This window comes from Orycteropus afer, unplaced genomic scaffold (genome assembly GCF_000298275.1).
Source record: "Orycteropus afer afer isolate SDZICR_OR568_19922 unplaced genomic scaffold, OryAfe1.0 scaffold00021, whole genome shotgun sequence".
NCBI classification, from domain to species: domain Eukaryota; kingdom Metazoa; phylum Chordata; class Mammalia; order Tubulidentata; family Orycteropodidae; genus Orycteropus; species Orycteropus afer.
Window position 1 is genome coordinate 13,979,170 of NW_006921608.1, and position 24,312 is coordinate 14,003,481.

Genomic DNA, 24,312 nt, shown 5'->3' on the forward strand with positions numbered 1-24,312 from the left:
CAAGTTTCAGAGTCTCTTCTGTCATCCATTTTGGTCTTCTCTTCTTTTGTTGTCTTTTTAGTGACCTCTTGCTTTCTTCATAGATGATGCTCTTGATGTCATCCCACAATTCTTCTGGTTTTCAGTCATTGGTGTTTAATCCATCAAATCTATTCTTTACATGATCTCTAATATTCTAAATCATATTTTGGCTTTCGTGGACTTGTTTCAATTGTCTTTAACTTGAAGTTGAACTTGCATATGAGCAGTTGATGGTCTGTTCCACAATCAGCTCCTGGCCTGGTTTTGGCTGAAGATAGTGAGCTTCTCCATCGACTCTTGCCACAGATGTAGTCAATATGATTCCTGTGTGTTCCATCTGGTGAAGTCCACGTGTACAGCCACCGTTTTTGTTGAAAAAAGGTGTTTGCAATGAATAAGCCGTTGGTCTTGCAAAATTCTACCATGCGAGTTCCAGCATTATTCTGTCACCAAGGCCAAATTTTCCAACTACCAGTGAGTCTTCTTTGTTTCCAACTTTTGCATTCCAGTCACCAGTGATAATGAACACATTCTGATTGCATGTTCAGTCAATTTCAGACTGCAGAAGTTGATAAAAATCTTCAATTTTCTCATCTTTGGCTTTGGTGGTTGGTGCATAAATTTGAATAGTAGTAGTATTAATGGGTCTTCCTTGTAGGTATATGGATATTATCCTATCACTGACAGCACTGTACTTCAGGACAGATCTTGAAACATCCTTTGTGATGATGAATGCCATACCATTCCTCTTCAAATTGTCATTCCTGGCATAGTTGATCATACAGTTGGCTGATTCAAAATGGTGAAAACCAGTCCATTTCAGCTCACTAATGCCGAGGATATCAATCTTTATGCATTCCATTTCATTTTTGACAACTTCTAGTTTTCCTAGATTTATACTTCGCACATTCCATGTTCCAGTTATTAATGCATGTTTGCCGCTGTTTCTCCTCAATTTGAGTGATGCCACATCTGCAAATGGAGGTCTTGAAAGCTTTACCTTATCCATATGAGTAAGGCTGATTTTACTCTGAAAATGCAGCTCTCACCCAGTCCTACTTTGACAGCTTTCTAAGCTAAATGACTCATCTTCCTCCTCTATTTGGACAATGTTTCTGAACTATTCATAAAGTTGCACAGTAATGTATCAGACAGTGTTTCTCTGCTATTCATAAGGTTTTCCTGGCCAATTCTTTGAGAAGTGGATGGCCTCCTCCTTCTTCCTAGTCTGTCTCATTCTGCAAGCGGGGCTGATATATGTGGGCCAAGTGCACCCCACTGGGTTTGAAACACCAGTGGCACAGCCCCAAGACTCACAGCAAAACGTCACCACAGTAGGACAAACCGACAGACAAGTTTGTCTCCCTTAGCTGTCGGAAACCTCTCCATCCACCCTTACCTAGATCCCTGCAGCTGACTCCTTGATCTGTTTTGGTCCCCTTTGCCTTTTCTGTCCTCTCCCTGCCTTCCCACATCGCTGCTTGTGGGGTGTGGCCTGGGATCCCTCTTCTCACCTGGGTCTCTGCAGCTTAACGGATTAACGGAATTTTGCCACCAAAATTTCATTTTAAATTAAACATTAATGACATATTAATACTAGGGTTCTTTTTTCTAATGTAATCAAATACTTTACTAGGCAGTACTTTAATTTTTGACTGATTCAGGATTTCATTCTAATACAGGTACTATGAGATATGAAAAGATAATATGGGAGGTATTATTAGACCAGTTTAAAAATCAGCTAAAAGAGCTGCTATTCAACCTGCAGCAGTTTATACTCAGATCAAGGGAACTTAAATGACAAAGCCATTTTTACATGTTAAAAAAATTCTTCCCAGGTAAATGTACATTTTGATTGATATTTCAATTTTAACTAACCTTAGATAATTAGGTATCTTGGACAAGAGAATAAAAATCTACTTAGGGAAATGTAGTGGTTTTACTCCCAAATCTTCTAATTAAATTCATTCTACCATTATAGAAATTTCTGTACTAGTATAATCTCGTATCTTCATACTAACTTTTAATTTATGCTATTCTATGCAACTCAAACTCAAAATAATCACTGTCATCGAGTCAATTCTGACTCACAGACCCTCCCTTTGGGTTTCTGAGGCAGTAAAATCTTTACAGAAGTAGATTGCCCAGTCTTATTTCCATGGAGTGGCTGGTAGGTTTGAACTACCAGCATTCTAGTTAGCAGTCAGATGCCTTAGGCACTACACCACCAGAGCGCCTTATTTTATTCTATGAAAACAGGTATCTTATTTTCCTTTTTTTTTATTATTAATGCCAGAGGAGGTGTAAAAGACATTTGTTCACTCTGTAATGTAATTAATCAATCTTTGTCCATCTTTAAAGTCCAAAGTAATCTTTTAATAGCTGACACAGATGATTCTAATCCCTGATTTAAATCATGTCTTTTGCCTGTCAGTTACCTGATCTTAACTTAAACACTAAATACTATATATTTTTTTCAAATGCTCACTAAGTGAATACAATTTAAAGAAGTGTAATTTAGGTTGTAAATGAATAATGAATAGCTACAGTGCTTCAAAGGCAAAAGAAAAAGAAACGTTTCCACACAAACCTAACTCATTCCTCTTTCAATTACATTATTATTACCTTATTAAACACACTGTCTCACACAGTTTGTTAAAGATTTTTTTGTAAGACTGACAAATATACTAAAAATATACACTGCTTACTTTTCAAAAATCCAATGAAATATACTTAATTATAATTTAAGACACACTAGTACTCTTATTACTACTTTGTACATGCACATTTTCCACATTCAAGGTATTATTTCTTACCAAGAATTATTTTTCAATTTCATCAGTGCCTGATGTGTTCTCTTTTTTAAAAATCCTATCTAAAATACCCATTCCTATGTCACGATGTTTCATTAAAAAGAAACTTACAAACATTATCAAATATCTGAGAATAAAGAGACAAAATTTATTATGACAAGCATGCCCCATAACACTGCAAATCAATTTTTAAACCTTATATAAATTATTCATTTCTTAGTAATATATATTCTGTATATAAGCTCTGCACTCATGAATCCAAGTGAAATACAAGTTTTAAGTTCAAAAACATTCATATTACCCAAACTTCATGTAGCAGCACTTTAAAACGAGATTCACAAGTCTTTTTTCTCCCCCCTCCTATTTAAATGTCATTAAGTCTTATTCATAGTTCTGAATGCAAATATAACTCTACTCATCTTTATTTTTAGACAAGCATCAATTTATACTTAATGCCTCTATCTGGCAAACAAAGTTTAACAACAGCTCAACAATATGCATTTAGAATACATTAGAAGGGTCTTTCTGATGTGGGGAAAAAAACTAATTTGAAAACAAAGGAACAGAAAAAGCACATCACTATACCTCAGTGTTTTTCCTAAGTGGTTAAAGAACTATTCGACAACTCCAAAACCCTTTTTATATGCACACCTGGGAAGAATATCCAATCTGTAACTTTGCTCAGAGTTATACTGATGTGGTTTTAGACCAGATGTTTAAATGTTACAGTATGTACATTTTCTTCCTTTCTTCTAAGGCAAAAGTAAAGTAAGAGGAATATTTGACTTCACTCCACAAGAGACCTATTTAATAGTTTGGCGGTTATGTAAGTAAAGGTAGCTTGGCTAAGTCAATGTTGACGACATACAGAACGACATGATCCTAATGAGTTGGAAAATATTGGCTCTCATGAGAATAGACCAGATGCTACTGAGCTGAGAAAGCTACTGTATTATTGAATTTCATTTTTATGAGGTAAAATTTATTATTCAACCATTAAGGTATCCCATATGAAATCTTGCATAAAATAGTTTTACAGTTACTTTCTACAAAGTAGATTTTTATTTTAACATCAAGACATCACTTCAATGAGGGATTCAAATGTCTATTTGATCACCTTTAGCACACATTTTAAAGTCTGTAAGTAATTTCCCCATAAATAGCAGATTAATAGAACGGGGTTGTCAACGAAATAATGAACTATATGAATAAGGAAAAGGTGGTATAGCAGGTCTTTGTTTTCCAAATCAAATCAAAGCTATGTGTGATTTTGTATTTTACCTTCTGGCAAAATGCCAAGGTTTTGAATTTCCACTGAGTGCTATCAAGAAAACAGAATTATTTATGTTAATATATGTAGGTGTATATATTTATATTTTTTCAATAATCCTAATAAAATATACTTAGTCTAAACTTTAATCTCTCTCTTTATCTCTTATATCATATATTTTCTCATATAATGTGACCACAGAAATAACACTCACATGCACATAATGTGCATAGTGTTCATAGGAAACTATATGTGAGAGGGTTGTACAGTTTGCAAAATAAATAAACAGATAGATAACAGTTTTATTTGCATAAAGATACAATAGTTCCTTTATTTTAATTAAATTTACAATATTAGCTATTCTTTTATTAAGTAATTTCTGGTAGAGTAGCAGATTTTAATCATCATAATCTATTACTGACCTCATTTACCAAAGGTACTCTCGTGTAGCAGAAATAATAGTAACACAAAGGGCCAAAATCCTGGCTTTGAAAACAAGCTTAGTCAGTGAATAGCTCTGGGATGATATTTAAGAAAAACACTAAATTGTTCTGAACATAAATTTTCCCATCTGTAAAGCAGGATATGTAACTTGCCAACATCAATATTACTGGTAAGAAGCCAATTAAATAAATGCATGAGAAACAGCAACTTAAAAAAGGTGAGCCAATTCAGACTATTCAAGTAAGTTTTATGGTATTCAAACCTACATTATACAACTCACTAGAGGGAAAAGGCATAGTAAACAGCTGTAAAGTATCTGAAGAGTAGATGAAAAATGAGGATTTCAGATTTCTGTTATCCCATTGCATTGTCATATCCGTTTACAGATCTACTGCTGCACTCCTCTTTGTAATCCCTAGCAAAATCCTTCATTATGGTTCGTAACAGATTTCTGGGAGCCTGGTGGGACCTCTTGTATACAACTATATTAAAGGGGCACCAGTGCACACTTTCCTCACTAAGTCTAAACAACTAGAGCTAACCAATGTCTTGAATTTGTTCTGCTCACATTAACTTCACTACTCACTACCCTTACTTGCTTTCTTGCCTTGCTCTTTGAATTTGGCTTTGCCCTTTGTCTTCTTGGCTAAAACATTTTATAACCTAGATTCCAATTAAAACAGAGATTATCTCAGTCTCAGGAACCTTATATCCTATAACCACCTCCATGGATAATATCCCCATATGGATGATTCCAACATGAATCTACTTTCAGGACAAGAACAACAAATCAACTCCAGAAACAAAACCACATTTGACAATCCTAAGAACTCTGAGTAGATACGAAGATATCCTTATTACCATTTTACAAATGGGAAAATTAATTGAAACTCAATGAAACAACGTGACTTTCTAAGAATCCATATCTCACACTCCACTTCAATGATCACTCCTAATTTAAACCGTTGAAAAGTGAAAAAGTTCTTAATGCCTGACAGAGGTGGTAAGCTATTTACTACATTAAGATCTATACTTAGCAAGCAGATTAATAAAATTCAATGCACCACATCGAAGCTCTAAGAAGCACTCACATAAAACTTTTAAAATTTTTTATTTTTACTTTATTTCGATTTTTGCTAACACTAGGGGTGAAAGATTCATTATTTGTAGCATTAAAGAACATATAATACTATACTCACAAAGATATATTTTTTAAATTCTCATAAGCTCATTCACAAAATAGAAACAATGAATGATTGTAGTCATCACCAGTATCTAATTCCAGAACACTCAAAACTCCAAAAAGAAACCTTGTACTCATTGGAACTCACTCTCATCTCCCAACACCAATTTGGCCCCTGGCATTCAATCGTCTATTTCCTATCTCTTTTGAGCTCTGGTAGCATAGTGGCTAAGACACTTGCCTGCTAACCAGACAGCTGACGGTTCAAACCCACCAGCCACTCCCCGGAAGGAAGGTTGGGCAATCTTACTTCCGTAGTGATACTGCCTCGGAAACCCAAGGAGGGGTCGCTATGAGTCGGGTTTGACTCGACGGCACATAACAACAACAATAACAAGGCAATTCATATAAACTGACACATGCAGATTATATGGCCTTTTGGGTCTGGATTCTTTCATTTATCATAATGTTTTCAAAGTTTATATATATTTTAGTATGTATCACTATTTCATTCCTTTATACAAATGAGTAACATTACATTTATGGATATACCACATTTTATTAATCCATTACATTTATGGATATACCACATTTTATTAATCCAGTGATTATTTGATGGAGTGTTTTGTTATTTCCTCTTTTAACCAAAACCAAAACCAAACGCACTGCCATTGAGTCAGATCCAACTCATACCAACCCCTCCTTTCCAAGGCAGTATCACTACAGAACTAGATTGCCCAACCTTCTTTCCGAGGAGTGGCTGGTGGGTTTGAACCACCAGCCTTCTAGTTAACAGTCAAATGCCTTAGGCACTACACCACTTTTAGGCTACATGAATAATGCTGTTGTTGACTACACATGTAAAAGATCTTGTGTGAATGTAGATTTTCAATTCTCACGGATATATACCTAGGAATAGAAATGCTGGGTCATAGAGTAACTTTAAGTTTAACTCTAAGTAACTGTCAAACTGTTTTCAAAATAGCATCAGATATTTTTAAAAGTAATAATTCAATGCACTGCCGTGGAGTCGGATCTGACTCATAGAGACCCCTCCTTGGGTTTCCAAGGCTTCAATAAGAATAGATAAATTCTAAATAAGCAGCAAGAAGAAAATGGAATTAGAAAGAACAGCAATTACAAAACTGAAGCATAGCAAAAACAGTACTAAAGGGGAAAAAAAAAGTATAATAGAAACCAGGTTAAAAAAAAAAATCACACTGATATAAGTGTATTAAATTTACTATTAAAAGGCAAATTACATTAAAATGTTAATGTAAGAAAAAATAGATGTAAATCAAAACACTTTCTGAGGGGTAGACTCACTACATTAATAAAAAGAATCAATTCAACACACGTGTGTGCACACGTGTGTGTGTGTATATATAGAGAGAGTAAAATTTGTATACCCTCTTAGGAGACTCAGAGAATTCAAAGTCATTCTGCAAACTTCAAGTTAAGAACCTCTAGAATATTTGTCTATTATTATTTGGCAGCAAAACAATTAAAAACTTTATATTAGTCACTGATTATATCAAATCAGAATATTCTAATTATAATGCCTTTTTTTTTTTTTTTTGAGTTTGTAATATAATTCCCCAATGGAAGGTCTAAAACTACAACTTTCAAAAGCATTATATAAAAACAATAAAACACTGTTTTGTTTTAACAAAGTAAAATTTTGGAAATGTTACTACTTTAAGTACAATTATAGTAACCTAATAAAACTACTTTTGTGTTACTGACAGAAATAACATGACCATTTTGAACTGATATAACTAAAATGGAACAAAACTTCTGTAAATTTTTGTTTACCTATAAAGTAAGTGACAAGGCGAAGATAACCTTTCTTATATGTTATTCTGACACCAAAAGTTAATTTATTTTAGCAGTTACTCAAATCATTAAGAATATAAGATTAATGTTTTTCTTATAAATGAGAAAATTTGCTTACCAGCTCTTAAATTATTATGAGCAAAAATTATACTTCACTTTACCAAGAAAATCAAATATACTGTATCTATATTTGATTCAGTTATCATTTCAAACATACATATATTACTTCCTCAAAAATTATTCATGAAAGGCTAAAGTGTCAATTGTACAAAGAGTTGGTGAAAAATAATATTTTGCAACTATAAAATACATCCAGAAATTGATGCCAGGCAACAAAATTGGATGGCTTAACTTATATCCTGGATTTTATACATGAGCTATAAATACCTACTTTCACAGAAATACACTACAATTTAAGTTGAGTGTGCTAGACATATGGATTTGAATGATAAAATATTAGTCACCTCTAATAAGAAGTTTCCATATACTTGTCAGGAAGCTTGTGCTCTTACCTATACTTTGGAAGACTTCATTCATCAAAGCTTCATTCACTGCTGAAGAGCTGACATTTCCAATATGAGACCAACTTTGATATATGGCTTGCAGCAAAAGGGTCTGTGCTCTTGTAGCTTGAATTGTGAGATTTGGAAGTTCAAATATGCCTTCAGTTATAGGAACCTGAGATCGTTTGGACCTGTATAAAACATAAGTAAATAAAATAACAACATAATAGCATTTATAGAGATATACTAAATGAACTAATTTACAAGGGAAGAAAAAGGTGTACTTCCAGCATAGTTTAAACCAGTATTAAGTCAAACAGACATGAAACTTGGTCAACATTAAATAAAATTTTTACTATTTACAAACTCTTAAAATTATGATAAAATATAAAACTACAAATTAGGATATGACCATAAAGATACATTTGCATGCATATATTCTGCTTAATCGATTACAATTTTTCAGTCAAGTTAATAACAAAATTAACAATAAAATTAATACTAAAGGATCTCTGGTAGTATGAGGGTAAAGCATTTGGCTGCTAATCAGAAGGTCAGAGGTTTAAACTCACCAGCTGCTCCATGGAAGGAATATGAGGCGATCTACTTCCATAAAGCTTTACACCCTGGGAAACCCAATGAGGGTCACTATGAGTTGGAATCGACTCGATGTTAGTAAGTTTGGTTTGGTTTGCAACCAATATTTATAGAGGGTTTGTTAGCTGTGCATTGTTCTAAATGTTTTCTAATCACTCACTGAATCTTGTCATAAAAATCCAATAAGAGATGTACTATCATTATTTTCATTTTTCAGATGGGGAAGCCAAGATACAAAGAGATTAAATTATTGACTGTTACACAACTAATAAGTAGAAAAACTTGGAATCTGGTCCATAACCCCTTAGCCTACATTTTCTCTCCTATTTTCCTCTCTCATGAACTATTTACAGTATACCCATGGTTCCTACCTGACAGTGGCATGGAAAAATTATTTTTAAAATTTCTATCCTGGAATATGTTTCTATCCTGGAATACAGAGTGTCTTATTCTATCTTTGAATGAGGTGCTTCATATAATTAAGTTATCCAAATAATAAAGTTTCAAAGTAAGAAAGCATTTAAATAATTTCTGTAGGCACAAGTAACTAGATGATTAATTTTCTAAAATGCAAAGTAAAGTAGAAGAAAGAGAAACAAAAGGTAGGAAAAAGAAAATGAAGAAAAATCTTGTGCTGTGGATTGAATCGTGTCTTCACAAAATAAGTGTTGGAATCCCACCACCCTCTATACTTGTGGATGCAATCTAGTATAACGTAATCACATTCCCTAATGCAATCTAATGTGATGCAAGTAATCAATTGTTCACTTGAGATCTTACCAGTGTATTTACCAGTGTATTAGGTCTTAAACCTAATCACTTGTAAGTTATACAAAAACAAAAAGACAGGAAAAGAAAAAGGCAGAAATCTACACAGAGACTAGAACACATGCACAGAGGGAGACAGATGCCGTGTAGGATCATTAAGGAACCAAGAAACAACAGGGTAATGACAAGGAAGGAACAGACATAGCCAACACCCTGACTTAGACTTCCTGCCTCCTTGACTGTGAGAAAATAAATTTCCATTCTTTAAACCCACCCATTTGTATTATTTCTGTTATAGCAGCATGAAGAAACTAAGACAGTATGGACTGCTGTATGGAAAATGAATTTGTTCTATAAACTTTTACCCAAACCATAATAAAAGTAAAAAAAAAAAAAAGAAACTAAGACATTTTGTTAGGATGCTCCTATGGTAGCTTCAGTCATTCGTTCTTTCCTAAAAGGTACAATCCACTACCTTCTATCATTTTCTGTAACTTATCCACACATATAAGAGCGCTGATGGTGTAGTGCCTAAAGCACTTCACTGCTAACCAGAAGGCTGGTGGTTCAAAGCCCACCAGCCACTCCTCAGAAGGAAGGTTGGGCAATCTTCCCTGTAGTGATACTACCTTGGAAATCCAAGTTTGACTCTAGGACAGTGACTTGGAGTTTTGTTTTTTATTTTTAATCCACACATACAGTACTGGACATCTCTATTATATCAACTCAAAAGTCTCTCAGCTACACTTCTCACTCAAGCCACAGCTGTGTAGAAAAATTCTAGATAGACTTTTGCGGGCACTGTCTCAGGCGACCCTGCAATCTGAGACACCAGAGGGAACTACTTTGCACTCATGAATACAGAGCCCAGAAGTGTACAGATAAATGCTTTTCCCTTTCACCCCCTTAAATGACAATTCTGTGATGCCTTTTATATGTCTCCAAGGAAGGTCCCAGATCAAGGAACAAGGAATGAAAAAAGACTGAAATCACCGGACAAAGGACAAAGAGCTATGGAACAAAATCAGGCAATCTCAAAACTTCACTGCTTGATGTAACTGGATGGAGCTCCAGGCAGAGGAATGAAATGATGAAATGGGGGAGGGGATCCAAAATATAAATATAAATATATATATATATGTAAATAATACTCAAAATATTTCAAAGTTATAAGAAAACTATAAACCAAAGATCTAAGAAATTTAATGAATCCTATGACAAAGAAGGGAGCTCTGGTAGCATAGTGGCTAAGACACTTGCCTGCTAACCAGACGGCTTGCGGTTCAAACCCACCAGCCACTCCTCGGAAGGAAGGTTGGGCAATACTACTTCCGTAGATATACTGCCTCGGAAACCCAAGGAGGGGTCACTATGAGTCAGGTTGGACTCGATGGCACATAACAACAACAACATGACAAAGAAACATACCACATTTCTATGCAATAACATATACCTTCTACGTTTGTTTGTCAACGGCTCCCTTACCCCAGGAGGTATTTTTGTGAATGTCCTACAATTATTTTTTTTACAGCAATGTAAAAAAAAGAAAAACTGGAATTGTAATGCTTATGAAAATACCTCTGGTGGAGAAGGCTTGGTTGGTAAACAAACATAAAAGTCAAGTGTTGTTTGCATAAAATTATGGCAAAGTCATACCAAGGCACATCGTAATCAAACTGCCAGTTTTAAACAGGAAAATCTTGAAAGCATTCTGAGGATACAAAACTACACTACACACAGAGAAACAAAGATGAAAATGAAACCAGACTCCTCATCAGAAACTGTACACACCAAAGATAAGAGAAAAACAATAATTAAATGCTAAAAGGGAAAAAAAAAATCACTATCAACCTAGAATCTAAAATTCAGATTTTGACTCATACCAGCCCTATAGAACAGAGTAGAACTAAATGTCCTATAGGGGTTCAGGGTTGTAAATTTTTACAAAAGTAGACTACCACTTCTTTCTCTTGTGGAGTGGCAGGTGAGTTAAAACCACCCACCTTTCAGTTAGCGGAAGAGCTCTTTAACCACTATACCACCAGGGCATCCAACATTCAGGAAAAAAAAAACTTCCAAAAATAAGCTGAAATAAAGACATTTCGGACATTCAAAAAACTGGAAAAAATTCCTCACCAGTATACCTGCATTACAAAACTGTCAAACCATTCATGCTAAAGGAACGTAATACCAGATAAAAATGTAGATCTAAACAAAGAAATCCAAACAATGCTGGGAATGGCAAATATATGGGTAAATTTTTTTAAATACAAAAAGAAAAAGAAATATTTTTTCTTAATGATCTTCTAAGGAGATTTCTGAAATTATTATTTAAAACAAAAATCATAAAGTATTGTGAGGTTCATAACATGTAAAAGTAAAACGTATAACAACAGAACAAAATATAGGCAAGAGGAAGTAATAGTAAATCGCTGTAAGTTTTTACTTTATTTATTATTTATTAATATAATTATCTATGTACAGGTTCCTCCTGAGCACAATTAAATGTTCTGGAATTCTCATTCTTCAAAATGTTATCCATAATTTGTTATGATCCACACAGTCAAATGCCTTTGCATAGTCAATAAAACACAACTACACATATACACCCCTAAAAACCAAACCCACTGCCATCAAGTCAATTCCAATTCATAGCGACCCTCAGTGGGTTTCCAAGGTTGTAAATTTTTATGGAAACAGATTGACTCATCTTCCTCCTGCAGAGCAGCTGGCAGGTTTGAACCACTAACCTGGTTACCAGCCAAATGTCTTACCGACTGCACCACCAGAGCTCCTTATGTACACCACAGACCTCCAAAATATGTTAACACAAACTAATTGTTGTTGTAGTTGTTATGTACCGTTGAGTCAGACCTGACTCACAGTAACCCCTCCTTAGGTTTCCAAGGCAGTTGCGGGTATCACTACGGAAGTAGATTGCCCAACCTTCCTTCCGAGGAGTGGCTGGTGGGCTTGAACCGCCAGCCTTCTGGTTAGCAGTCAAGTGCCTTAGGCCCTATGCAAATATACAAAACTGCTGATTGTAATACTAGTCTCATAACTGATAGAAAAAGTAGACAGAAAATCTGTAGGGAATAAAAAAAGACTGGAACAACTATCGTTTTAGTTACCTAGTACTGTCATAACAAATATACTGTAAGTTGATGGATTTAAAGAACAAGAATTTATTTTCTCATAGTTGTTGGCTAAAAATCCAATCAGAGCCTTTTATACCTGTCTCTCTTTCCCTTGTATGTATGCCTGTGTCTACTCTATGTCTTTTTTTAACTCAGAATTAATTAGATTTAGGACGCACCCTCTGGTATGTTCATATTAACGTAACACAAGAAAAGTACAATTTCTAAATACAATCACATCCACAGATACAGGAGCCAGAACTTTAATACAGATTTTGAGGCAACATAATTCAATCTATAACAACATCCAATGAACTTAACCTAACTGGTTTATGGACCATCTCAACCAACAACAGTAGAATACACATTCCTCAAAGTACACTATATTCTAAGACATAAAACATATCTCAATAAAATTAAAAGGTCTGAAATCATACAGAGTATGGTTGTTGAAGGCAATGGAATTAGACACTACTAATATGAAAGTAACTATAAATATCTGGAAAGTAAACAATGAAATCATGACAAAATTCACTTAGGAAACTTCCAGTTTCTGGTCAGATACATAAAAGAACTTGAAAGTTATCAAGCCTATCTTCATAACAAGGAAAATGTGAAGAAACTGAAAATCAACTACTCTTCCTAGATCAATCAAAGAACTGATATTTCTTCTTAAAAAAAAAAAAAAAACTTTTTATTATGATTTGGGTAAAAGTTTACAGAATAAGCTTGTTGTCCTTTCAATGGTAGATACCTATTTTATTTTGTGACATTGATTGCAATCACCACATTGTAACAGCTCTCTTCCCTTTTCCCTCTTTCCTATGCATTCCTGTCCTCTGAGCTTTCTCCCCACACATATGCTGCCCTGCTGATCTCTTATGGTTGATTGTTCTGAGTGCACCTACCTGATGCAACTGTTCACCCCGTAGGCCTATCCACTGTTTGGCTGAAAGGTAAGCTACAGGAGTGAGTTCAATTCCAGGCCCAAAGGGTGGCTAGGGGGTCACAGTCTCAGAGGCTTCACCAGTCTCTATCAAACCAGTAAGCCTGGTATTTTTTATGATTTTAAGTTTTCTTCCACATTTTTTCTCCCACTCTATCCAGGATCTCCTATTGTGATTCCTTTCAGAGTGGTTGGCAGTAGCAGTTGGTCACCATCTGGTCTCAGGGTCTTGTATGCTAAGGTTCCCATGGTCCCTAGGGCTTGAACAAATTGGTTTCATGTACCTTTGATTTTCTCCACTCTTCTTTGCTCTGGACAGGAAAAACCAAATACATTTTTAGATTGTCACTCGCAAGCTATGAAGACCCCAGTCACTAGTCACCGAAGTAGGATGATTTTATTTACCATGTTATGCTAATTGAACTTGATGTCCTCCGCAACCACGGGCCTGAACACCCAGGCCCAGCAACTCACTCCCTCGAGGAGTTTGGCTGTGGCTAAGAAGTTAACATAACTTTTCACCATTAGCTTTAGTATATATATGGACATCCTTATAGCAAACACAAACACTTACACAGAGACAGAACTGGTATCTTTAACCATACAGCTCGAAGGAATGAATCACTGGGGTTCAGGACCATACTCTCAGGGGACATCAATCGGCACAATACAGTCTACATAGACAATGTTCTGTATCATGGATAAACAAACTATGGTACATACACACAATGGAATGCTATGTAACATTAAATAATGAAGAATCTGCACAACATCTCATGACATGGATGGACTTGGAGAACATACTAAGTAAAATAAGTCAATTACAAAAGGACAAATATTGCATGAGTCCACTATTATTAAAAATCAAGGGAAGGTTTCTACAAGGAAAGAAATATTCTTTGATAGTTACCAAGGATCATAGGGAAGAAGGAGGAAAATTATGACCTAGGTAAGAGATACATATTAATTTAGGTGAAAGGAAAAGCAAAATAAAAATACAATAAAATAAATAGGTAAAGAGCACAATACTACTAAGGAAAAGAAAGAAATAGAGGGTACACAAGAGTTACAGATAACAAAGGTAAACACCATTGCACACACAATCTTGAATTATCAGTAATAACAAACACTTATCCACACATACAAGAGCTCTGGTGGCGTAGTCCCTAAAGCACGTAATTGCTAACCAGAAGGCTGGCAGTTCAAACCCACTAGCCACTACTCGGAAGGAAGGTTAGGCAATCTACTTCTGTAGTGATGCTGTTGTTGTTGTTATGTGCTGTCAAGTTGGACCAGACTCATAGCAACCCCTCCTTGGGTTTCCGAGGCGGTATCACTACGGAAGTAGATTGCCCAACCTTCCTTCCGAGGAGTGGATGTGGGTTTGAACCACCACCTTTCTGATTAGCAATCAAGAGTCTTAGGCACTATGCTACCACAGCTCCTCAGAAATGCAAGGAGGGGTCGCTATGAGTAGGGTCCAACTCAACGGCACATAACAACAACAACGACAATCTATAAGTGGACACATAAATAGAAAGGCAAGATGACTTTCTACTGATATAAGTGGACAAATGGGACTATATTCACAAACATATGTAAGTCTGGCACATGATTTCTACATATGTATCTGAATATGTTGCAAATATGTCCATGTACATAGTAGAGCTAACAGAGAACAAAGTTAAGAAAACATTTCAGCCATAACCAAACACCTTAAGGGAATGAGTCACTGGGCCTGCAGGTCAGTATCATAGTCAAGGGGGACATCAAAGTCAATTGGCATAACACAGACCACAGGGACATTGTTCTACATCCTACTTTGGTGAGTAATGACTAGGGTCTTAAAAGCTTGAGTGGCCAGGTCAGGTGCAACTACTGGTCTCTCCTTGTCTAGAACAAAAAAGAGTGAAGAAAACCAAAGACACATGGAAACAATTAATCCAAGGGACTAGTGGACCATATGAACCTCAGGCTCCATGACCCTGAGACAAGAAGAACTAGATGATGCCCAGCTACCACTGCCAAGCACTATGAAAGGGATCGCAATAGGAGATCAAGGATACAGTGGGAGAAAATTGTAGGACAAAACTCAAAAGAATAAAAAGGCCGGGCTTACCAGCCTGATAGAGATTGGTGGAACCCCAAGACTATGACCCTTAGTCACCCTTGTAGCCTAGAAGTGAATTCACCCACATGGCTCAACTTTCAGCCAAACAACAAATAGCCTATGAGGTGAGCAATAACAACCAGGAGGGAAGGCACTCCTCAGAACAGTCAACCATATGAGGTCAAAGGGCAGCATTTGCCTAGGGATAAAGCTTCAAATGTAGGAATGGATAGAAAAGAAGGAAAAGGGGAAATGGTAACCACAGGGAGGGAAGAATGTTATTCTATTGTGGAGATAGTAATCAATGTCACAAAACAATGTTATATGAATTATTGAATGGAAACCAATTTGCTCTGTAAACTCTCACTTAAATCTTAATAATAAGTTAAAATAAATAATCTAAAAAAAGAAAGAACTGATGTCTCCAAGAACTGGAACAAGAAGCACAGAGAGAATCAGAGCCCACCAGCAGCAGATACCCAAGAGCTTTAGCTCAAAGTAAGAGACAGAAATGGCAAGAACACTTAACTTATAATTGATGAATTGCCTATGGCTCAAAAAAGACCACAGTGGTGAGGTAAAAACTCTGAGGACCTATTCTTAGAGTTACAAGAAAAACTGCATGTTCACACATAACAATAAAAAATAAAAAGGAATCTAGACACTGACCATACACCTTTCATAAAAATTAACTCAAAAGCGGTCATAAACCTAAACGTAAAACACGAAACTACAAAACATTTAAATGATAACATAGAAGAAAATCCAGGTAACCTCAGGCTCAGCACTGATACTCAGGTACAACAGTGAAAGCAGATGCATTAAAGAAGGACTGGTGCTAGTATCCGTTCAAACTAAAACATCCTCTCTGCCAAAGATAGGGTTAAGAGCAGGAAAACAAGCAAGAGATTAGAAAATGTATTTTAAACATACACATGTGATAAAGGATTAATATCCAAAATATACAAAGGACTTTTAAAATACAACTATAAGAACACAACTCAATTTTCAAAATGGGCAAAATATGTAAATAACCATCTCACCAAAGGAGATACACAGATGGCAAATAAGTATAAGAAAGATGCTCAACATCCCAGGTCATAAAGGAATTGTGAATTAAATAATAGTTAGGTAACACTATACATCTTTTGGGAGCTCAGGGGTGTAGTGCCTAAGGCATCTGACTGCTATCCAGAAGGCTGGCACTTCAAACCCACTCCTCGGAGGGAAGGTTGGGCAATCTACTTCCGTAGTGATACAGCCTCGGAAACCCAAGGAGGGGTCGCTGTGAGTCGAATCGACTCGATGGCAGTGAGAGAGAGATACATTTTTTGGATGCCATTCAGGTGACAGTAGGAAAGTATTTTCAAAAGCTAAACATGATCCACCAATCATTTTCCTAAGTATAACTTAAGTAAGTTGAAAACATCTCTCAACAAAGACGTGTGTGCAAATATTTATAGTAGCTCTGTTCATAACTGCCAAATTCTGGACACAATCATAGTGTCCTTGAATAAATGAATGGATAAACAAACTATGGTATATACAAACCAAAAAAACTACTGCCATTGAGTTGAGTCCAACTCATAGCTACACTATAGTTCAGAATACAATATCCCATCAGGTTTGCAAGGCTGTAAATCTTTACGGAAGCATATTGCCTCATCTTTCTCCTACAGACCAGCTGGTGGGTTTGAACCACCTACCTTTTGGTTACCAGCCCACTCCTTTAATGACAGCACCACCAAAAATCCTTTTGGTATATCAATGCTTAGAGTATTATTCAGTGGTAAAAATAAATACGCTATCAAGTCATGAAAAGACATGGAAGAACTTAAATCCATTTTGGAAGCGAAAGAAGTCAATTCAAAAGGGCTGCATACTGCATGGTTCCATCTGTATGTAATTATGAAAAAGTAAAAAGTATAAGGAAGTGAAAAACAGAAAAATCACTGTTTGCTAGGGCATTGTGGGGTGGGGTGGAGAGTTAGAGAGGGTAGGATAAATGAACAGGTGGAGCCTAGAGAATTGTTAGGGCAATAAAACTTAAAAAAAAATTGATTAAACAAAGAAGCAGCATCAATAGTTGGAAAATGTGTCCTTGGTGACAGAAACGACTCCACAGATACACGCATGATAGGTTTTGCAAGATCAACAACGTATTCGTTGTCAATACCTTTTTCCAACAACATGTTGTTGTTGTTGTTATGTGCCGTCGAGTCGACCCGACTCTTAGCAACCCCTCCTTGGGTTTCTGAGGCAGTATCATTACGGTAGTAGATTGCCCAACCTTCTTTCCGAGCAGTGGCTGGTGGGTTTGAACCACCAGCCTTCTGGTTAGCAGTCAAATGCCTTAACTACTATGCTACCAGAGCTCCAACAACATAAACAGTAACTATATACATGGACCTCGCTAGATGGAATATACAGGTCTCAAATCAACTATATCTATGGAAAGAGAGGATGAAGAAGCTCAATATCATCATTCAGAACGAGGCTAGGGGCCAACTGTGGAACAGAGCATCAGCTGCTCATATTCAAGTTTAAGTTGAAGCCGAAGAAAATTAAAACAAATCCACGAGAATCAAAATACGACTTGAAGATATCCTACCTGAATTTAGAGACCATCTGAAGAATACATTTGACACACTGAACACCAATGACTGAAGACCAAATTGTGTGATAACATTAAGGACATCATACTTAAAGAAAGTAAAAGGCCACTAAAAAGAGAGAAAAGACCAAAACGGATGTCAAAAGAGACTCTGAAACTTGCTCTTGAACAGAGAGTAGCTAAAGCAAAGGGAAGAAATGAGGAAGTAAAAGATTTCAACAGAAGATTACAAAGGACAGTCAAGAAGATAAAGTATTATAATTAAATGTGCAAAGACTTAGAGTTAAAAAATCAGAAAGAAAGAAAACAATTGGTATTTCTCAAGCTGAAAGAACTGAAGAAAAATTCAAGCCTCAAGTTGCAATATCGAAGGATACTATAGGCAAAATATTGAATGATGCAGGAAGCATCAAAAGAAGATGGAAGGAATTCACAGTCACTGTACCAAAAAGAATTGGTCCATGTTCAGCCATTTCAGGAGGCAGATTAAGATCAAGAAGCAATGGTATTGAAGGAAGAAGTCCAAGCAGCACTGAAGGAACTGACAAGAAATGAGGCTTCAGGAATTGAAAGAATACCCATTTTACATGTTTCAACAAACATGCCATGCTGGAAGCCCTCAACTGTTGCTGGCTAGAAATTTGGAAGACACCTACCAAGCCAATCAACATTATTATGCCCATCCCAAAGAAAGGTGATTCAGCAGAATGTGAAAATTACCAAACAATATCATTAATACTACACTCAACTAAAATTTTGCTGAAAATAATTCAAAAACAGTTACAGTAAAACATCAACAGGGAACTGCCATAATTCAAGCTGGAGTCAGAAGACATGGAATAAGTGATATAATTGCTGATGTCAGATGGATCGTGGCTGAAAGCAAAGAACACCAGAAAGATGTTTCCTGTGTTTCACTGACGATGCAAAGGCATTTGACAGTATAGGTCAAAACAAATTATGGATAACATTGTGAAGAATGGGAATTCCAGAACATTTAATTGTGCTCTGGAGGAACCTCTACATAGACAAAGAGGCTATCATTCGGACAGAACAAGGGGATACCACATGGTTTAAAATAAGGAATGGTGTGTGTCAGGGGTATATCCTTTCATAGGACTTATTCAGTCTGTATGCTTAACAAATAATCTGAGAAGCTACACTATATGAAGGATCAGGATTGAAGGAAGACTCATCAACAACCTGAAATAGGTAAATGACACAAACCTTGGCTTGGTGAAAGTGAAAAAGTCTTCAAGCGCTTACTGTTGAAGATAAAATCTACTCTTTTCAGTAGGGATTACACACTTCAACATAAAGAAAAATAAAATCTTCACAACTGGACCAATAAACAGCATCATGATAAATGAAGAAAAGAATGAAGTTGTCAAGGATTTCATTTTACCTGGATCTATAATCAACATCCATGGAAGCAGCAGACAAGAAATCAAATGATGTATTATACCAGGTAAATCTTATGCAAAAGACTTCTTTAAAGTGTCATAAAGAGCAATGATCTCACCTTGAATACTAAGATGTGCGTGAACCCCAGCCATGGTATTTTCAATACCCTCATATGCATGTGAGAGCTGGACAGTGAATGTGGTGTAGTAAATTACATAGTGTGGCTTTCCTAGCCATAAGTCTTTGTAAACTCCGTGATGAAATTTGCTGTGAGCAACTGAATAGCTCCTGATTGTTAAAGTTATCCACCTGGGGTATTTCTGTTGCGAGGAGTAATTTTCTGGGAACTTCACTCACTCAGGTGTATAAAATTCTGATGCTGAGATTGGTGAGTTTGGCCACTCTGCTAGGTTCAAAAGGAGCCCTCCTAGAGGCAGAAACAATCTCTCACTGCCAGCTGGGAGATGCAAGAAACACACTGTTGGGAAAGAGGCACCGACAGACATGCACTCCTGGAAGAGAGACACTGAGAGGCATGCACTGCTGGGAGAGAGATTGAGAGAGACTGTGGGCTGAGAGATCGCAGGCTGAGAGAGACTGAGCATGTTCCTAAACTTGAATCGTAGCCTGTTGCTTCCCTAATAAACCCTATCTATAATCTGTGAGTTGTGTGTGGCCACTACAGCAAATTCTTGAACCCAGCAGAGAGGTGGTGGGTGCCACAGGAGGAATGTCTGGTGTCAGGGTTGGTGAAAGGGCTGGAGGGAGGTGGCATGTCTGGCCTCACAGGTTTAGGCCTTGAGGCTACTGATGGTGATTCTGTCTTCCTCTTGTGGGGGGGAGGAGGGTAGAGGAGGTCAGAAGATGCAGCCTTCCTGCCTCTTTGTAAATGAATAAGGAAGACAAAAGAAGAATTGATGTCTTTGAATTGTGGTGTTGGTGAAAAATACTAAAAATACCATGGACTGCCAAAAGAATGAATAAATCTGTCATGGAAGAAATGTGATCAGAATACTCCATAGAAGCAAGAATAGCCAGACTTCTTCTGTCATACTTTGATCATGTTATCAGAGGGCACCAGTCCCTGGAGAAGGATATCATGCTTGGTAACGTAGACGACCCTCAACAAGACGGATGGATACGAGCTGCAACAATGGGCTCAAGCATAGCAATGATTATGAGTATAGCCAAGGATCTGGTAGTGTTTCCTTCTATTGTTCACAGTATCACTATGAGTCAGAACCAACTCAACAGCAACTAATTAAAAAGAAAAACTGAATAATAAATGGTGGATATATTAATATTTTGTATTTGTCAAATCCATAGAAGTATATAACATAAAGAGTGAACCCTAATGTAAATTATACCTTAATAAATAATGCATTGATAATGGTTCACAGTTTGTAACAAATGTACCACACCAATGAAAGATGTTAATAATAGGGGAAACTATGCAGAGAGAGAAAAAGTGTTCAGTAAATTCTTTGTACTTTCTACCCAATATTTCTACAAATCTAAAACTACTCTAAAAAGTAAAGCTTAGTGGTTACAGAGCTTGCTGCTATCTATCAGCCACTCCACAGGAGAACAGGAAAAAAAGGTGGAAGTCTGCTTCCATAAAGATTAATAGCCTTGGAAACCCTATGGAGAAGTTCTACTCTGTCTTACAGGGACAATATGAGCTGAAATCAAATCAACAGCTATGCATGTTGGTATTCAGTTAAAGAAAAATGAATAGTTAAGACATCAGTATTAGCAATACATCCAACTGCCTCCTTTCTGTGACTGTGGATTATCAAACCATTATTCATCTCTTTTCTGAATAAATTGTACTTAAAATCTCCCTAATGAGGAATAAGATCAGCAAAAATGGCACCGTAAAGAACTCCAAAAGTTCATCCTGCCATAAAAGCAATGAAAAGGCTGGCAAAAAACTATGAGGAATGTTAGCTTTTTCAATACACTAGAAACAAACTAAAAGCCTCCAGCAACAAGAGAATTCTTAGTCAAGAAAATTCAGCTCAAGTTTGCAAAAAGAATAAGCTTTATGAAGTATTAATTTATCCTCATCTCAACCTCAGCTCCGCAGCTCAGTGGGACCCTGAAGAAAATAGTCCATATTCTCATTACAAGTATCATTAGAGAGGGAACAAAACAGACTTCATTCACGAATAACTGTGCTTGTTTTTCTGACCTGTCTGGTGGTTCCATCAAGGACCAACTCAAAGGGCTTGTTTTATCTGTCCTAACTCAGAACTCCACAAATGGTGGGGCAGTTATCCAGACACATTTGTTCCAAACATTTACATAGAAATATTATTCCCTGCTGTTTCAGGAAATGGAAAACAGTTGAGGCAAACAGTAGTCTAACCAAAAACTTTGAAAGATAGGTTGGAAAATTAGATGCTCTAGGGAATAAAGACTTGAAAAGCTCCTAGATATTCATGAAAATCTAGAAGAATACATGCATATCCAGGGCTGCACACATGTAGGACAAAGACCTGAGAAGGCCCTAAGCAGAAAGAAAAGGATTAGGTAGAGTTGGAAACCACCTGGGTGTATGTTGAAGACATTCTCCAATACACACACAGGGCCTATCTGCAAAGAATGGAGTTTTTTGGCTTTTGAGTTTGGCTTCAGGCTTTTAAGAAAATCTCTATTGAAACACTGGCTGACTACTAAGGTACTGGAACAGAGACTTCAGTGGTCACGTTGTTGTTGTGTGCCATCGAGTCAGTCCCGACTCACAGCGACCCCTCCTTGGGTTGCCAAGGGAGTATCACTACAGAAGTAGATTGCCCAACCTTCCTTCCGAGGAGTGGCTGGTGGGTTTGAACTGCCTGCCTTCTGGTTAGCAGTCAAGTGCCTTAGGCACTATGCTACCAGAGCACACAATAAAAAATACAGATTTTAAAAAATTCAGAAAAACTCACTAAACAAAAATACAATTTCTACAACAAGCAGGAATAATAAATAACAGACCAGTGAGAAGCAGATTTCCAGGCTGCCAAATTTAAATATTAAAATTGTTTTGTTTTCACAAAAACTTAAAAGGCATTAAGGTATGGCCAATACACATGGGGGGGGGGCTATCCTGGAGGAAGCACAGATATTGGACTTACCAAAGACTTTAAATAAGCTACTTTAAATTAAGTCCAAACAGCTAAAAGAAACCACATACAAAAGAAGCAAAGAGAATGAAGTCTCACCAGTTTGACAGTTTCTCAAAATACCGAACACAAGACTATGTTATCACCCAGAACCCTAATCCTAAGTATAAACCCAGAAGAAATGAAAAACAGCAACCTGAATAACAATGTTCACTGCAGCACTTTTCAAAAAAGCCAAATTGTGGAAACAATCAAAATATTCATCAACAGAAAGATGGATAAATAAAATGTGATACAGTCATACAATAAAATATTATATACAATGGAATATTACTCAGTCATAAGGAGAAAGGAAATTCCGATGCATGCACAACATGGATGAACCTTTAAACCATGAGGTTGAGTTAAATATGTCAGTTGCAAAAGGACAAATACTGTATTAATTCACTTATGAAGTAAGTAAATATACAGAAACCAAAAATTGTTACTAGTTACTAGTAACGAAAAAAGGAGCCCTGGTAGTATAGTGGGTAAGGCACTTGACTGCTAATCCGAAGTCAGTGGTTAAAACCCACCAGCTGCTCCACGGGAAGAAAATGAAGCAATCTACTTCTCTTAAGATTTACAGCCTTAGAAACCCAATAGGAGTAACTATGAGTCAGAATCAACTCAATGGCAGTGGGTTTGGTTTTTGGTTTAGTTGTGAGAAGAACAGCAAAGGGGTGGGTAGTTGTTCCTTAAGGGGGCAATACATTTATACTAATGCTGGTGGAATAATTTGGAAAAGAATAGCAAGAACCCATCGACTTACAGTCAGTTGATCTTTGACAAAGGGCCAAAATCCATTAAATGGGGAAGACATTGCTTGTTTAATAAATGGTGCTGGCAAAACTGGAGATCCATTTGCAGAAAAATGAAACAAGATTTGTACCTCACACCATACACAAAAACGAACTCCAGATGGATCAAAGACTTAAATGTGAAAACCAAAACTAGAGTTCCTCAAGGAAAAACTGGGGGCAAATGTAGGGGCCCTAATATATGGCATAAATAAGACTATCAAGCATAATTCAAAATGCACAAGCAGCAAAAGAGAAACCAGATGATTGGGATCTTCTAAAGATTAAATTTTTGTGTGCTTCCAAAGACATCTCCAAAAGAGTCAAAAGAGAACCTACAGATTGGGAAAAAATATTTGGTAATGACATATCCAACAAGGGACTTATCTCTGGAATTTATAGAAAACTCCAACACCTCAATAACAAAAAGACAAACAATCCAATGAAAAACTGGGCAGAAGACATGAATAGACACTTCACCAAGGAAGATATTCAATCAGCCAACAAACATATGAAGAAATGCTCACGATTACTAGCTATCAGAGAAATGCAAATCAAAATAACAATGAGATACCATCTTGCTCCAGCACTAGTAGCAAAGTTCAACAAGGCAGAAAATAACAAATGCTGGCGAGGATGTGGAGAGATTGGGACTTTCATACACTGCTGGTGAGACTGTAAAATGGTACACTATGGAGATTCCTTCAAAAGTTGGAA

At 36.5% G+C, this 24,312-nt stretch overlaps 1 protein-coding gene across 1 annotated transcript in view; it reads right to left on the reverse strand.

Moving 5' to 3' along the window:
• The window catches only part of VPS13B (vacuolar protein sorting 13 homolog B), a 1,115,876-nt gene that overhangs the window by 866,014 nt on the left and 225,550 nt on the right, over window positions 1-24,312 (reverse strand). Inside the window, exon 16 of the mRNA XM_007934836.2 lies at window positions 8,080-8,261. Coding sequence (XP_007933027.1) covers window positions 8,080-8,261 — 182 coding nt within the window. The remainder of the gene's footprint in view (window positions 1-8,079; window positions 8,262-24,312) is intronic.